This window comes from Microtus ochrogaster, chromosome X, assembly GCF_000317375.1.
Source record: "Microtus ochrogaster isolate Prairie Vole_2 chromosome X, MicOch1.0, whole genome shotgun sequence".
Taxonomy (NCBI): domain Eukaryota; kingdom Metazoa; phylum Chordata; class Mammalia; order Rodentia; family Cricetidae; genus Microtus; species Microtus ochrogaster.
The window spans coordinates 37,372,008-37,389,059 of record NC_022026.1 but is presented as its reverse complement, the minus strand read 5'-3'; the positions used below and the strand labels follow the sequence as shown (position 1 = coordinate 37,389,059).

Sequence of the window (17,052 nt, the reverse complement as noted above, 5' to 3'; positions counted from 1 at the left end):
TTAAAAAAAATACCTTAAAAAAATTTACCCGTTCAAAGCTCTGTTTCTTCAAGGTCTCAATTATTTCCAGGGATTTCATGAACAAATTGCTCTCCCCTTTCCAAATAGCACTTGCATCTTTATGTGAATGCAACACAAAAGAATGACCTCGGTGGCATTTGAATCATCAGTGTAGCCTAACATTGTGATGTCTTTAAGAGAAAGTGTTTCTTAGCATCCTTTGCTTTATATTCAAGGAATAGTTGGATACATAGTGAAGGATGAGACCAGCTTAGACTCCATAGCTCCCAATGAGTTAGAGCTTTCTCTTTATGTGTGTAATTACACCTGAGGTGTACGGAATTGCTCTTCTACATTGCTAGACATTTTTAAGGCTCGGTGTTTTTTTCTTTTATCTTTTAACTATTCCATCAATGTCAAGAGGTCAGCCTTATTTGTCTTTTCATCCAGATTGGAAAAAAAATCCAAGAAGTCATGGTTATTTTAAGTAATTTCCATGGCAGTGCCATGAAGTCTCAGAGCTTGGACTGAGAGGCAGTTTTGCTCCAAAGCTCACGGTCTTAGACACTTTGCTAGACTGCCTTTAGAAGCGGAGTTTCCTTTTACACAAGTCACCTTCACTGAGAAAGGCTGGCTTCTGATGTTCTGTGGAGGTATAAACTTTCCCTTTGATGTGAAGAAGGTAAAGTTTTGATTGGCTCCAGTAAATATGGGTCATGCCTCATTTTTCTTTGGATAATCTTGTCTTTGGACAAAGAGTTGGAGCAGAAATTTCCACCTTTTTAAAAACCCCAAAGTTTGCAATCTTCAGCACTTCTGTGGCTTTAGACTCTCAATACACACAGTGTCAAGCTAGGATCAAACTTATGCCTTATCTTTTCTTTACTGTAGGTACTGATGGGGCTGTAGGGAGGACTCCTTAGTATTGGTGAAAAGAAATATGACAGATTTCACATAGAGGTTCTATGATTGGGAGAATGGACTCTCTCAAGTGCCAGACTGGCAAGAAATGCTGTTTAATCAAAGTAATTTACTCTGTCATTTTAAAGATAATGTTAAAATGATTTCTGAAGTGGGTGGTCATGTTTTCTGGTAGTCCTGCTGTTCCATCTGGAGGAAGTTATCACTGACTGTTGCTTATTTGTAGCAGATAGAAAGTCTCATGCCTTTGGGCTGCCACAATCATGATAATGAACATTCTGTTCAGAAGGCGAGCATTCAGGCTCTTTCCCAGTCGCCCTTATCATGACACTGGGAATTTAATACATTCATTTATTCTTCTTTCAAGAAATAGGATTAAATTCAGAAGGGAGCAGGGAGCAGTCTTGGTCTTCTTTGCATGATTTTCAGGGGCTGTGAAGTTCCAGCTGTGTAAACATGATTGCAGAACTTAGGTATTGTCTAGTGGGGGAGGATTGCAATTTGGGTGAGGCACACCATGGCTGGGATGGAGCCAGACATTCTTCCACCCACTTTAGTCCACACCCTGCGGGGTCGGCTTGCTCAGCTCCTAGAGTTAAAAGTGAAGATGGGGCAGCTGGAGTTAATTACACTGTTTTATAGCTTAGTATCAGTAGGGGATGAGAACTAGGCAAGGGTTAGGAAAAATCATATCTTCAGGATGCTGCTCTTACAACAGTAGGAAACAAAGAAATGGCAGGTGTTAGAGAAAATAAGGAAATGTAAAATATTAAATACCATGAAAGTTTAAAAATGCCTGTTAAAACTGCAGCTGAATTTACATTCCGTTTGTTCTTCCATGTGGTAATTGGAATGGAGGGTGGGTAATATTTATTTGATTGTAGAAATTTGATATTGCAACCAATATCTGAAATCAGCTTTGTTCTTTGGATTTGTTTAAGTTATGAATTGATATATAATCCTATAGAGCTCTAAAACCTGAGCGTTATTATTATGGAATAAATGTGATTTCTTCAAAATAAATGCAAATATTATGGAGCATTCAATCCTTTCTCCATGCTTCCCTTCACAATTCTACAGGAAGTTGGATCTGCTCAGTGTAGTAGTCTAAATCCCAGTGGTTGAAGAGGCACATAAGCATACATATGCCTGAGCTCCAAAATATGAACTTTCTGAGGATAAGAGTAGGCTTTCATGATTTAGCTTTTTCATCATATTCTTGGGGGAGATAATCACCAGATAAAACAGTGATAGTTCGATTCCCAATGGATATGGATTTTAGGACATATTTGTGTTCAGGAAAGAAAGGAAAACATTAATTTTTCAGTGCAATGCAAGTGGCATTGCATTTAGGTATAAGCCAGTTGATGATATTCATTTTTTATTTTTATTGAGCTCTGTATTTTTCTCTGCTCCCCTCTCTGCCTCTCCCCTCCCCTTCAAGCCTCTCCCAAGGTCCCCATGCTCCCAATTTACTCAGGAGATCTTGTCTTTTACTACTTCCCATGTAGATTAGATCTATGTATGTCTCTCTTTGGGTCCTCATTGCTGTCTAAGTTCTCTGGGACTGTGATTTGTGGGCTGCGTTTCTTTGCTTTATGTTAAAAAAAACCACTCATGAGTGAATACATGTGATAACTATCTTTCTGTGTCTGGGTTACCTCACTCACAATGATGTTTTCTAGCTTCATCCATTTTCCTGCAAAATTCAGTATGTCGTTTTTTTTTTTTCAACTGTGTAGTAATCCATTGTGTAAATGTACCACATTTTCCTTATCCATTCTTCAGTCGAGGGACATTTAGGTTGTTTTCAGGTTCTGGCTATGGCCAATAATGCTGTTATGAACATAGTTTAGCACATGTCCTTGTGGCACGATTGATTATCATTTGGATATATACCTAACAGTGCTTTTACTGGGTCTTGAGGAAGGTTGTTTCCTAATTTTCTCAGAAACTGCCCCACTGACATCCAAAAGGGCTATATGAGCTTGCATTCCCACCAGCAATGCAGGAGTGTTCCCTTTACCCCACAACCTCTCCAGCATAAGTTGTCATCAGTGATTTTTATCTTGGCCATTTTGATAGGTGTAAGATGGAATCTCAGAGTTGTTTTGATTTGTATTTCTCTGATGACTAAGGATGTTGACCATTTCCTTAAGTGTCTTTCAGCCATTTTAGATTCCTCTGTTGAGAATTCTCTGTTTAGGTCTGTACTCCATTTTTTATTAGATTTTTTTTGTTCTTTTGATAACCAATTTCTGGAGTTCTTTGCATATTTTGAAGATCAGTCCTCTGTCTGATGTGGGGTTAGTGAAGATTTTTTTTCCCATTCTGTAGACTGTCGTTTTGTCTTGTTGACCATGTCCTTTGCTTTACAGACATTTTTCAGTTTCAGGAAGTCCCGTTTATTAATTGTTTCTCTCAGTGTCTGTGCTGCTGGGGTAATACTTAGGAAGTGGTTCCCTGTGCCAATGCGTTCAAGTGTACTTCCCACTTTCTCTTCTATAAGGTTCAGTGTGGTTGTTTTTTTGTTGAGGTCTTTGATCCCTTTGGACTTGAGTTTTGTGCATGGTGATAGATATGGATCTATTTTCATTTTTTTACATGTTGTTTTCCAGTTATGCCAGCACCATCTGTTAAATATGCTTTTTTCCCATTTAATAATTTTTTGCTTCTTTGTCAAAAATGAGGTGTTTAAAGGTATGTGGATTAATATCTGGATCTTCAATTCAGTTCCATTGGTCCTAAGGACTTTCTTCTAATTGATTTTGAGCCTGCTATATGAGAGATTCATGGCTGGCACTACAAACTTGGTTAAGAGCCTCTTACTGAGGAGGTCCTAGGCACAAGGTTGGTAAGGTTACACACTACTGATGTTTTGCTAAATGAACAAATTCTCCTCCAAGTATTTCTATTTATACTCATCCATTAGTGATCCTCTCAGTCTTAGTCAGGGAAGCTAAAAGAAGCAGTGGGTGAGAGTTAATGTGGAGACTCATTACTGGGCAAAGCTCTGGGAATAGGTCATGAAGAATCCTCAACCCTAAACAGGACATTTGTATTAACTCCTCCAAGGCCCAGGGAGCATCACATAAAAAATAATGGAAAAGGCAGAAGATGGGGAACAGTGTTATGACATGTTGTCTCAGGACATAGCAAGGCTGTTGCATTCGTGAACACACAGAAACTGTGACTACATGCACAAGACTGTCACATACGAAAAATGCATGAAAGGAGGAAGGAGCTGGTTGGAAAGAAGGGAGTCAACTGGGGTGTGAGGAGAATAAGACAGTAATGGGGACAGGTATGACCACAGTTCATTCATTGTATATACATGTGGGATTGTCACAAATTTTATAAAAAGCAAGATCATTTTCCTGAGCCACTTATTTCAAATCATTGTCTCTGAACATATTTATAGAATGGGAAGTTATGAATTGAGAAAAGAATTCTGAGTTGATAGAGCACTGAGTTTGGTTTGAGTCATTCTACAAGTATTAAAAAGTAGAAAGGCAAAAATAGTTCAGTAAATTACTCTTGATGATCAATACTGGAATGTCAGTGAAGTCAGAGATTCACTCAAAACATCCACACACACAGGCTTTTTTCTTCAATATCTGTGGGATTCCAAAGAGATGGAAACATGCCTTCAGAGTACTCAGTGGGAGATATAGGGACACCTCCATCTTTCATCATATTTAACTGACATGTGGGAAGTCTTGTCAATATTGTTCATGTGTTTCCTTTGGGACTTCAAACTGGGATACCTATTAACTGTGCTGCATGCTGTAATTGTAGCATGTGCAGATCATCCCATAACACTTAGCTGGTGGATGCCTGTCTGAATCATTAAGTGGGAGCATTATGGGTGCCATAACAGCATTGGAATTCCTGCAACTAAAAGGGAAACACATTTGGCTTGTACTTCATCCACAATCACTTACACTTAAGCTATTGGTAGTTGATTAGTATCTGTAGCATGCTGGGTTTGTGCCATAGACTTCTAAACATATTTGATGGGTGGAACAGACAGGGAGGCTGTGGGTTTTGGCAAGCTGTGGCTCCATTAGTCAGACTGACTGTGTCTGACACTAAAGATTCCAATTCACCAAGATGAAACTCACTTCTCTAGGCCTTGGCTGATGGCCCAGTGATGTTGATGTGAAGGGCAGGAGAAGGCCAGTGTTACATTAAGCTCTGAGTTTCCAGTGAGCAAATAGTTGAGTCCTTTACTGAATGGTCTGGATTTTGTTCTTTGAAAAAAATATAAAATTTATGGCACCTTTATAGAAATTGAAGACATTGCTAAGATTTTAAAGTTTTGTTTTATGGCAAATGTTAAAGTGTGAGCAATTTGTAGGGTATGCAGACTAGGCAATTGTATAGTTAATATTTCTGTCCTCAAAGTTTTTATCTTGTAAGCAATGTTGGTAACATATCCTACTAAGGACATTCCAGACACAGCTGTTTCTAATAATAGGAGGGTCCCCACAGAAATGTCAGGCATATTCTTAAGGGTCTTTGCTGGAAAGGAGGAAATGTCTCCAGAAAATGGACTGTTTCCATTATCAGTGGTTTTCCTGGCAGACTTTTGCCCATTACTATTGTCTTTCATTGACTCCCTGTAGCTCACAGAGGTATGAGATTTTTAGTAGAAAAATTTGCTGTGACAAGGAAAGGCCCCAAAACTGAAGGAAGAGAAACGAGGTCTGAAGAGAGACCGTAAGATGAGTGGGTATTTTGGTCACAGCAGAAAGGAGCTGAACACTATGGAATGGAGACAAGGAAGATGGGATACAGACAGAAACAGGAATTAACCTACAAAAGTACTTAATATTTGGAGGTTGGAATAAAAGTTTCATTGAGCAGTGGAAGCTTCTTTCATGCAATATCTAGGAATATGATGAAATTTTGTAAAGACAATTCTGTCTTAAATACACCATATGAGCTGACAGTGTGCAGTGCATAGGATTGTTCTGTCTAGTGCACAATCAGTCCACTGTTCCCCTGCTCTGAATAATCTGTGGGGTGTGGTCAAAAGGAAGTAAATAGTGAAGATGGATGTTCAAGAACTGAGGTGAGTTCAAGAACTTTCTTCAACAAAGGGGAGATGGGAGCATCCTCTTTAACCTCTACTGTTAGTTTTTGTTTTGATAGAGTCTTGTTATGTAGCTTAGCTGACTTTGAACTTGTGAACCTCTAGCCTTCTCTCACTCTGGTGATATCAGTATAGGTGTGCACTTTCACAGCCAGCCACATTTACTTTGTGTGCAGTGGAGGCTGGTCTTGAAATCCTGACCTTCCCATCTCTACCTCTCAAATGCTGGATGATAGGTGTGTGCCGCCATAACCAGTCACATTTACTTTTTGTATAATCTGTTTGGTAGCTCTCTTCAAATTTTTCTGGCTTCTTCTGAGTACCTGGGTAACCTGACACATTTGGTTACTGTGATTATTTCTATTTTAAATATTAGTTAGTGTTAAAGATTCTTTCAGAAGCCCTGTGTCTAGTTGGGTTGTACAGAAGGAAGGACAGCTTCATTTTCATTCCCTTAGGAAACAGACATGGCCAGGAGAAAATGTGGTTTTTAATAGTCATGCAGACAAGAAAACAAATTTTTGTTTCAGTCTTTTGAACAGTACAAAAATGCTTCTCAAGCACTGGGTTCACATGTGCCTTTTTAGTGGTGGGTACAGAGGGAATTAGATTCATTCCTAACAGTTTGCCCACTTTTGTGTTGGTAAAATGATTATTCATAAGTAGTCCGTTGAACTACCACAGATCTCCTGGATTGGGATGGACAACAGAGTGTTAAAAATGTAAACTTTTCAGTTTGAACAAACTCTGTATAAAACCTTGTTCTCTGAAGCGTGTAAAGATTTCCCAAGAGAAGAAAATCAATTGTCAGTGCCCTTGTTCCATAAACATCTTATCCAGGAAGTTATGTTAGCATTACAGCTCTGTGTGCAGCTCCTTTCTCTTGTGTGTGTGTGTTTGTGTGTGCATGTGTATGTATTCAGAGTGTTCTTTGGATGCTTCTTGAAATCTTCTATATACCATTTCTATATGCTCCATTCTCTTCTTTCTTTCCTAAGATCTCCACTCCCAGAAAAACCCATTGGTCCATTCATATTAGGTTAGATTAAAAAAAAACTTGTGCCATGTCTTAATATATGAGCAAATGATGATCTTTAATTCTTTAACTCACCATCATTTGCATTTTTCTTCAAAGCTGATTATTTCATCTGCATTTTTAATAATAAGACAGATTATTTTTCTGTTCAGAGCTGATTGAAGCAAATAAAAAAATGAAGTTGAATTAAGGGTGTAAGAAAGTTCTAGGGCCAAAGAAGCTTTTTCTCTAATTAATAATTTCAATTTACTCTTAGAGTATTTTCATGCTGAAGTCCAACATTTCATGTTAAACACTTCTGTACCTTCTGTCGTCTAACGGCCAAATTGGAATATCAGAGAGTGGAAATCATGTAGGTTTGAATGAAGCTTCCAATTCTCTACTCCCAGTGCTGTCTTGTTTTCCACACAAATTGCTCAAGGCTTCTCTCACTACTGCATGGAATTTGCTCATTAGCCCTATGTTTCACAGATCCAGTCATGAAAGATACACATTTAACCAACAAGGGGAAAATAGAGTAAGATTGGAGTTTAGTAGATGCAATGTTTTAGAATAAAGAGATTATGCCAAGGGTATCTACCAGTGGGCCCAGGATTTAAATTTATGAGTCTGTTCTTTTCAGGAATATTTTGATTTTTTTCTCTTGCCTTAATTTGTGAATGGAAATAATTGTTAAGAACTGGTAGTGGTGTAGATGGTGGTGTGGAGAGTAGATGAGGGAGGAGAGATGCAGGGGTGGATTTGGTTGTTAAGATCTAGGCTTACTATGCATCCATTACTACAAGATTTTTTTTTTTTAGAACTGTGGTGTCAGTGTTTTAATCCAGGTTGTTTTAGCCCAAGAGTGTTCTGCTCCTCCTGTGGGCATAGTTTTGAGTCAACTCAGGAAAAGCCCCCACAGCTGTGTGGCCCAAATAGATAGCAAGACTCCTTTAATGTTCTATGTAGCTGCCATTTGCTGCATCAGTGAGGAGTTGGGAAAGCGGATGGCAAGGAGGGGCACAGTGAAGCATGTCTGTGTTAAAAGTATAGGGGCCACTTCCTTCTTGATAAGATCATAGGGCAAATTTAAGTTACCCACATATTTTCAGACTTCTTCAAAGAGGAGATTAATTGATCTTGCTTCTGAATTTGTGTAATTGATTTTGAGCTAACACCTAATAACATGCCGTCTGCTTTCCTTTAAGTGGAGTGATTAAGTAGACAACCCAAAAGGAATAATTCTATGTGGTTTTAAAGAAAAGAGAAAAAGAACAAAATTGAGCACTGCCCATGAGAGACGGCTAGTGACAAGTAAACAGAAGGTGATGTTTTATCCCTTCAACTTTAGTATTCATTATTCATGGTTATTATTCATAAATTCCAGCACAAATGTTAGGTCTGCACCCCAGTGACACATTTACATTTTATTTTAAGTTGATTTCTGCCTAGTTGTGCAAATAAGGATTTCATGAGTTGAGTGCGCTTTGTGTGTTGCTTATCATTTTCATATACTCACACCTATATGTTGTACATCATCTCCACTAGCTATTCACGATTCAACCCAATATTCCACCCCCAAAGATCTCTAGCACAGAAAAGTGATATTTGAATATATTTCCCTAAGGCAATCAATTTACTTTTAATTTGTCTGGAACTAAGCTTTTCTTTGTTGCAAGAAAGAAGGATTGAAACTGCTATAAAATTTATTAGCTTGCAGGAAGATATCTGAAATGAATTTTTTAATGATGGTGCTGTGTGCTGTACCCAGAAGCAGTGTCACCACGCTCCAGCATTCCAGATGGTTGCTGAAGTTCCACTGAACCATCGAGATAATGCTAAAATTTTCTACAAGGCTTCTGTTGATAAGAGATAGTCCACCTTGGGTAACTAACAGATACCAATGCCCTAACATTCCTGCTTACTTCCAGGGATCATTTCCAATGATTACTATTCAGCTAAGGATTTGGCACACTAGCCCTTTGAATCATTGCAAGAGGCAATGATTGGTTTAATAAACATTTTATTTTCAAAGCTGGATGAGTGATTGGAGAATTGCAAATGTAGTCTTTTAATTTGCCCCATCAGTCCCTCAAACTGTTTGAAATTAAAAAAAACTCTAAGGAATCTGAAAGTTAAAATTGTAATATGTTTATTGACTCATGGCCAGTATTGTACTTTCCACAGAATCAAGTGTCCTGGAACTTAACTGAAGGGAATGTCAGTTCCTGTTAAGGGGACACTGCTGCTGGATGTTCCTCCCACCCCCAACATTACATTTTCATTTTAAAAATGAAAGTGGTTTGTTTTCAGTGCTAGGTGTCAAACCCATAATCTCCCATATGTTAGTCAAGCACTGTTATCATATCCCCAACTCTGCTACAAGGGAATATTTTTCTCCTGGTTAACATAACCTGTCTTTTTGCTTTATCTGCCAACATTACTTATGCTATCCTTACTATGTGTTTTTGTCTCAGGCACTCAAAAGCTCAAATCCATCACCAAGTGGCTTTTGCACAATTTCATAATTGTTTGTTTGTTTTTCTGACAAGACCAAATTATAGCTAGTTTAGGTTCAGAGCTCCTGGTAAGCACAATGTAAAGAGCCCACATTGCCAGCAGCACGAATACTTTCTGAGTGTATGAAATGATCTGACTGCTTAATCTACACAAAAGCAAATAAATGGATTGAATTCTTCAGAGAACTGACTAGGTGTTCTACTTGTATGGGCTAAAGGGCTAGGTTCTGTGGGAATCTTACAGCGAGACCCTTGAAAACAGTCTCATGTCATTCATTGCTGTACCTCGGTGCTCCATATTGTAAGGAATAGTTCATCGACCTGTGTCATCTCATATTTCGCCTGTAAAGATGCCTTTTTAAGTGGGTTATAAGCACTTAGATCATGCCCAGCACTTTGTCACATAGGTTTTTTTTTATCACAGAAGACACATACAAAGATCTTAGTCCACTCAGTCTCTGCTAGTCTCAGTCACTGTCACAACTTCTTTTTCTGTGTCAATTTTCTTTGTAGCCCTTTGCTTCAGTTCTTTGCCCCCCCCATGAATCAGTACAAATGATTTATACTTATACACATATTGATATCTGTTCTTTATGGGCTGAATTGAATGGAGCACCAGTACAAAAATGAAAATGCCAGGAACTATGGTAATTGCCAAAATTGCAACTTAGATCATATGAACTGCACATGCCACACTGTCATCATAAATATTAAGTTCCCAAGCACATATACTTCAATATGTTTTAACTTGTCTCTTTAACCAGCTCAGCCCTAAACATTCCAGTGGAGAAAATTCAATTTCTTTGAATTCTGAAAGGGCCATATTTTAAATTTCTTTCCATGTTCCATTGGTAGTAAGTGAACTGCAGGTGAAGAGAAAGGGTTATGTACCACTTGGCATCAGAGGCTGGCTATTGGGTGGCCCTTGATAATGGGTGCTGATCTGTCAAATTGTCTGGGATGAAGTTGGAATTCACCAGCCTTTTCATCTGCCTTCCCTGTGTCAGAAAAAAACTAACCTTTATAGAATTCCCAGTGTTCTCCACCATTCTGAAAAGGCCATGCTAGGCTATTAGGCCTGGCTTTTTTCTCTTCTGGTCTCTGTTTTTGGCAGCATCATTTTGCCATTCTCAATAACTTTGTTTCAATATCCCATTCCCACCTGGACCCTTCTCCACCAGAAGCTGTGTTTATTCTTCCTCACTCCATAAAATTTGGGCTTGGTGTGTGTTCTTCTAAGTTACCAAAGGAAAAAGATTGTCTGAATTTGACAAAGGACCCTCTTATTACCACTGGTATTTCTTAATGTGTATATCTAAATAAAAGTATAGGGTTTTTCTGCATGGGATAAAGACTGGTTTGCAGAGCGCACTTTCTGACATCTGTCAAATAATTGCACATCAGTATTTCAAATGTCAATCACAATTATGCCACTGTATTGCTTCTGTCTGCTGTGTATCAGAGCATAGTGCTATGGGGCTAAGGACTGCTAAGAAGTAAGAGGCTAGGGAAGTGGAGAACAAAATGAATGATTTAGGGAAGGAAGAAAGGCATACGGGAGTGAGATACAAGTAGCTATTTGTTGAAAAATCTGTAATGCAAGTTTCATCAGAATTAGAATGACTACAGGGTGGCTTCATACTATTGGCTTCTAAGTCTGTAAAACTGTATCAGCCTTCACGGATATCCCTTTACATGTTTACAGATGGAATACTATCTTCAATGGTTAAATTTTTCTTTATGAAATAAGTGTAATTCCACTCCCCTATGGCTTTGAGATGCTGTCCTTAAGTCTTTATTGATTTTTTTTCAGATATTGGAAGGTCCTTTTCTCCTGTTTCTGAACACCTAAGCAAAGTCAGTTCTCAAACTATTAATCAGATTCAAGCAAACATATAATGTCTGAGTTCCACAGTGTTTCCTGCTCTTAGCTGTTTTTCAACTTTCCTGTTCATGCTTTTTCCATTGAGCTCAATAGTACTCTGCATGCTTTGTCACATTATAGAAACAGAATAGATGTTCTTTCTTCAGACTCTGAAGGCTTTGAAAGTGCCTTTAAGAAATCTACATGGGAAGCAGAAAAAGACAAGATCTCTTGAGTAAAGTGGGAACATAGGGACCTTGGGAGACGGTTGAAGAGGAGAGAAGAGGCAGTGAAAGGAGCAGAGAAAAATGTAGAGCTCAATAAAAATCAACAAAAAAGAATTCTTTCTTGAATAATTCTTCCTTTTGGTCATTTCCCTGCACAATAGATTGATACATGAACTTTGTTATGAAGTCTTGTAATATTTTTTAAGTAATAAGTTTGCCAGAGTATACTAACTTCTCCTGTAAATCTGAAAGATTTATCTCTGGTCATATTAGTCTTATATTTTATGGGAATCAATGACAATTTTTTAGATGTTAAGAAACAGTGTTTGATATTTAAACAACACATTAAATTCATAGACTACACTTTTAAACTAAGTTAAAAGTTCTTAATTTATCACAATAGATTCCATGCTAACTCTTGCTAGTATAGAAAACTTCCAGGTTGAAATAATTATATTTTCAAATGGATGTCAAATGCATACAAGATTTCTTTAGAACCATCCAAAACCACTTGTCACTTGACTAATGTTTCTCAAGTTCTACTTTTATTGCCTTTGACAAAATGACACAGATTGCTTTTTTGGTTTCTAAACTGTTTCTATTAGTTAGAACATTTAATTCCAATTTTAGGAGTTACATGAGTGGCATAGTATCTTGAGGATCAATCTAGATTTCTTTTTGTTCTTTCTGTACTTTTTATTATTCCATTAAGTTAAACTGTTATTCACTATTACTCTGTAGTGGCTTTTTTGCTAGCTTTATTGGGTAGCGGAAAACAAAACTGGCATAGTTTTTGCTCATTTAGAGCTTCAAAAAGCAAGCAAAACATACATGACCTAAATAAGCAATTTCAAGTGGATGAGTGCTATGAAAGGGAGGTTCTATGAGCCCTTAGTCTAAGGGATTATTGAGTGATTCCTTACACTGTTGAGAAAGTGAAATTCTAATTGAGACTTCATGAATAATGTTATCCATCATGAGGTATGTTTATCTATTAGAAATAAAGACTCCACTAAAGAAAATAAATAGCCTAAATAAAGGAGAGTTAATTTTGCCTCTTATATAAGAGGAATTCAGATCTGATGAGGTGTCTATAGATTTACAGCAACCCAAGGACTTTCTGTTTCTCCTAGACATACTTATACTTAATTTATATGAATTCGAATATTAATTACTTTGCCTTTGTTTTTCTTCTAGCCTTTCTACCTCCTCCAGTCCTACCCCAGAGTCTTATTTTTGTAAATATTAAGCTGATCATATTGTGAGGCATTGTAAAATATGATGAAAATTTTTATTAGGTCATCTTTATATAAGAATGTCATTAACAGAAGGCGTACACAGGAACCTTTCAGGAGGACGTGGCCTATCATACCACATTGGGATGGAAGCAATCCACAGACTCTCACCCTCTGTGAAAACAAAATAAAAAACTACTTTCCAAAAAAAAAAGAATGTCATAAACATCAATTAAGCTGGAAAATTAGGGCTATAAACAAACTATTTTAATTCATATTTATTCAGTGATCGGGCTCTTGTTAACCCTTTATCCATGCTTTAGTAATGTAATCTTTGTAGGCTTCTGAGAGCCATATAAAAGACTTAGTCATGAATGAAGCAGAGCTGGAAAGATAAAAATATGTTATTGTAATAATTGTGGATTCTAACTATTGAGATCTTCTATAGTATGTCTAAACCAATCAGCAAAATATTTATGTTTTAGTAACATGGGATAGACTGTACATATTTTTGTGGTTGTCTTAGTTAGGGTTTTATTACCATGAAGATGCACCATGACCATTCTTATAAGAGTTGCCATGGTCATGGTGCATCTTCATGGCAATAATATATGTCCAGAAATGAGAAAGAGTTAGATTAAATAGTTTTTCTGCTATATAATTTTTGAGGAACCTTCTATTTTGTTCTCCCTCATAGCTCTTGTAATTTGCATTCCTACTAGCCATGGATATTTCATTACAAAGTAAGTCCTTAGTAAAAGTGAAAATTCAAACAAATAAGGAGAAAGAGCTAGTTTGTGGCTAATTAAATGACCCCAAACATATAAGAGGGATGAGTGTGTGTGTGTGTGTGTGTGTGTGTGTGTGTGTGTGTGTGTGTGTGTAGGGCTAATTGAAGCCTGTGAGTTCTCTGGAAAAAAGAGGTCACAGTGTATTCCTTCTGATAAGAAATCTGGTAATTGTGATGTCATAATGAAGTGCTTTCTTGGGGGAACTGGTGGTCAAAAAGAAATTATGTATTAGGTTTTCAAGTAGAATCCACAGTAATCTATGATGGGTAAGATGGAAAGATGCTAATAGTGTTCATAAAAATTGTGTTCCAAAGTTTCTTTGATAAAGTGAACATTTGATTTCCTCCCCTGTTACCACGTCCTCTTCTGTTGAGTGCAGCTTCAAACATCGGTGGTTTTTAGCAGTAGGTGTTGATAAAATTGCTGACTCTCCACATGCTAGCTCTCAGGATAAACTTTTAAAAATACGTTTTCATCATAACTTGTTTCTTTTTAGGATTTTTGTTTTGTCAGCAGTGGGAACAGCGAGGATCATAAAAAACAAGTAATGTTTAGAGGGAGATCTATAGCTTTTTAAAAATCCATTTTCTCCACACTAGTCCCAAAAGGCAATAAAGGACTATCCAAAGTGCTATTTCCCAAAAGGGCCTGTGGGTATCAGAGAGACCAGAACACTGTGGGGTTGCAGTGATTACTGGAAAAAAAGCTGATGAAATTGATATCTTCCTTTTCTTTTTACAGATCAGAATGAAGGATTTCATTGCAGGGAGGAATGCCGGATTCTTGGCCACTCTGATAGATGCTGGATGCCTCGGAATCCCATGCCCATCCGCTCCAAGTCTCCTGAGCATGTGAGGAACATCATCGCTCTGTCCATTGAAGCTACTGCTGCTGATATTGAGCCTTATGACGACTGCGGCCCCACCAAGCGGACATTCGCAACCTTTGGAAAAGATGTCAACACCCACCGGGCTGAGGAGCGGCCCATCCTGAAAGTCAAGAGGACTGTCGATGTGACCATCTGCAGCCCCAAAGTCAACAGCGCTATCCGGGAGGCAGGCAATGGCTGTGAGGCTATTAGCCCTGTCACCTCCCCACTGCATCTCAAGAGCCCTCTGCCAACCAAGCCTACTATGTCTTACACGGTCGCCCTGGTTCCTCCAGCTCGTGATCTGGAGCACCATGCCAACAATGGCGCCTCTCGTCCTTCTGAAGCTGAACCCCGTGGAGCCGACAGTGAGAAAGTCATGCATGAGGTCAATCCTATTCTGAAGGAAGGGCGTGACAAGCAATCTCCTGTCGTGAAGCGTCTGAAGGATATCATTCTGTAAACCCATCTGGGGAAGAAGAAAGAAAAGAAATCACACTGGCTAGTGAAGATGCAGCATCTACTCATTTTCCTCACCCATGGTTGGTTCTTGAGTGGCTGCACTGGAGAGATTTCCCAAAATGTATTGTGTATAAGTGACTATCATTCCGTGACAATCCCTCTCGTTTCAGCAGGCAGCAGGGGTGTTCAGTTGGAGCAAATTAGCTTTGGCTTGAGTTGTTCATGGGGCCTTGATGGTGGGGAAACAGAGGCAAATTCAGTTGTGAAAAGTATTATGTATTAAGTGTTTGAATTTATATATTTTTCTATGTCAAAATGATAATATAAATTACCATTGTTTGTGAAGAATTACATTTAAAAAAGCAAAAAGAAAAAAAAAAGAAAAAAAACTCTGGACACCTTTAATAAGCTCGCCACTGTTTTTTGTAGTGTAGACAAGTTATTGGTCATTTATGGTGTACTATTCATTGATTCAGTGACGTGAAATCGAGCCCCCAAAAGGTTGTTTCTGAAGCTCGAGTACTTTCCAATGCCGCTTCTTTGCTGTGGACTCCCCTGCTTTAAGAACCCTTTTGCTAGCTGTGCTGTTGTTGTATTTGATATTGCAAATTGCTATGTGTGTGGTGATGGCAAAAGGCTTTTAAAGGTTGATGTTTTCTTTTCTTAAAAAAATAATAAAAATACAGACAAAAACAAAATGCAGAAACTGAGACAGCAGGTAAATGAGCAACACTACACCTAGAAGTTGAGTACTTGGATACTCACGTTTTTTAATCCATGTAGTGGTTGCTCACTACCTTGCAGAGGATTTCTCCTGTCTTTCAGTCTTCTGCCCGGGTCTGTGCGAGATCATTGTAGAAAGTCATTTTTGGATATGCTGCTATCTAATTTGCAGTTGTCAGAAATACTGTGCTGAAAATTTTATGAGATGCATTATTTTTTTTTCTAATTTTCAGACCCTGAACAGGAAAGTTACTCCTGATGTTATCAGTTTTCAGGCTGAGAAATTCCCTGTCTCCAATCATCTAAAAATCATGCAACATGACTGAGTCTATTTTGAGATCTAAATTACCATCTCTTTAGACACACACTTCCTGATTCAGTGTTTTCCCAATCATGATTGGAATTAGATGGTAAAGCACATCATGGGCTGGAATCAAGGGCTCCATGCTGCTCTTTACCTTAGGCTTATAAATAATGATAGAGTAAGCAGTATGAAGTGTACACTTAGGAAAAGCCAGGTACTAACATCACTGATCTAATTACTGTGCCTTCTAAACGGAGACACTCAGACACTTGAACATGTCTTTTTATGACTAATACTTTTTTGATTAAAAATGTGAACAAGAAATTATTAAAACAAAAATCCCTTAGATTTAGTAACTCTTTTTTGCTGTAGGCTAGGAATATGCCTTTTTAAACTAACAGAGCACCCATTCTTTTTGTTCTTTTTAACAGTGCACAAATGCCCCTTTTTATTATCTGTCTATTAATATTCACTAGCCAACATAGTATTCTTGCAGCCTAAGAGTTCATTATTTAAAATAAACTAAAAAAACATGTCCCCTTTGCTCTACTTTTGTCTTAAAGGAATTTCTTCTAAAGAAACAAGTTTTTTTGGTTCCTTCCTCTCTTTTTCTCCCTCCCTCCCTCGCTGCCTCCCTCCCTCCCCTGTCCTTCCCTCCCTCTCTCCCTCCCCTGTCCTTCCCTCCCTCCCTCCCCCATCCTTCTCTCCCTCCCCCTCCCTCCCTCCTTCCCCCTTATCTCTCAGTTTTTTTGTAATTCAAGAACACTCAGAAAGAAAGCCTAGAAGTTAGAGCACTAGAATTCAAAACAGAATTTATTTTCTTAAGTTTAGGTAGATACAGTCAGCTCTTTGAAATGTTTTCATTATTTTTATCTGAGTTCCTAGCTTTATACATTACTAGGAATTTTTTCTTTTGTGGGAGGTGGGAGGGTTGTAAGGGAAGGGGTGGGTAAGGCACTGGGCATGGGGTTAGGTAGGGGAGAATATTTCTGGGGATAAAAGAAACATATAATGAAGCTACAAAT

General features: G+C 38.1%; 1 protein-coding gene across 6 annotated transcripts in view; it reads left to right on the top strand.

Moving 5' to 3' along the window:
* The window catches only part of Pcdh19 (protocadherin 19), a 103,844-nt gene extending 87,169 nt beyond the window's left edge, over positions 1-16,675 (top strand). For all 6 annotated transcript variants that reach the window (XM_005358669.3, XM_026784833.1, XM_026784835.1 and 3 more), the window contains one exon: positions 14,412-16,675. In XM_005358669.3, the coding sequence (XP_005358726.1) occupies positions 14,412-15,001 (590 nt within the window). In that variant the 3' untranslated portion in view covers positions 15,002-16,675. The remainder of the gene's footprint in view (positions 1-14,411) is intronic.
* The last annotated feature ends 377 nt before the right edge of the window (positions 16,676-17,052 follow it).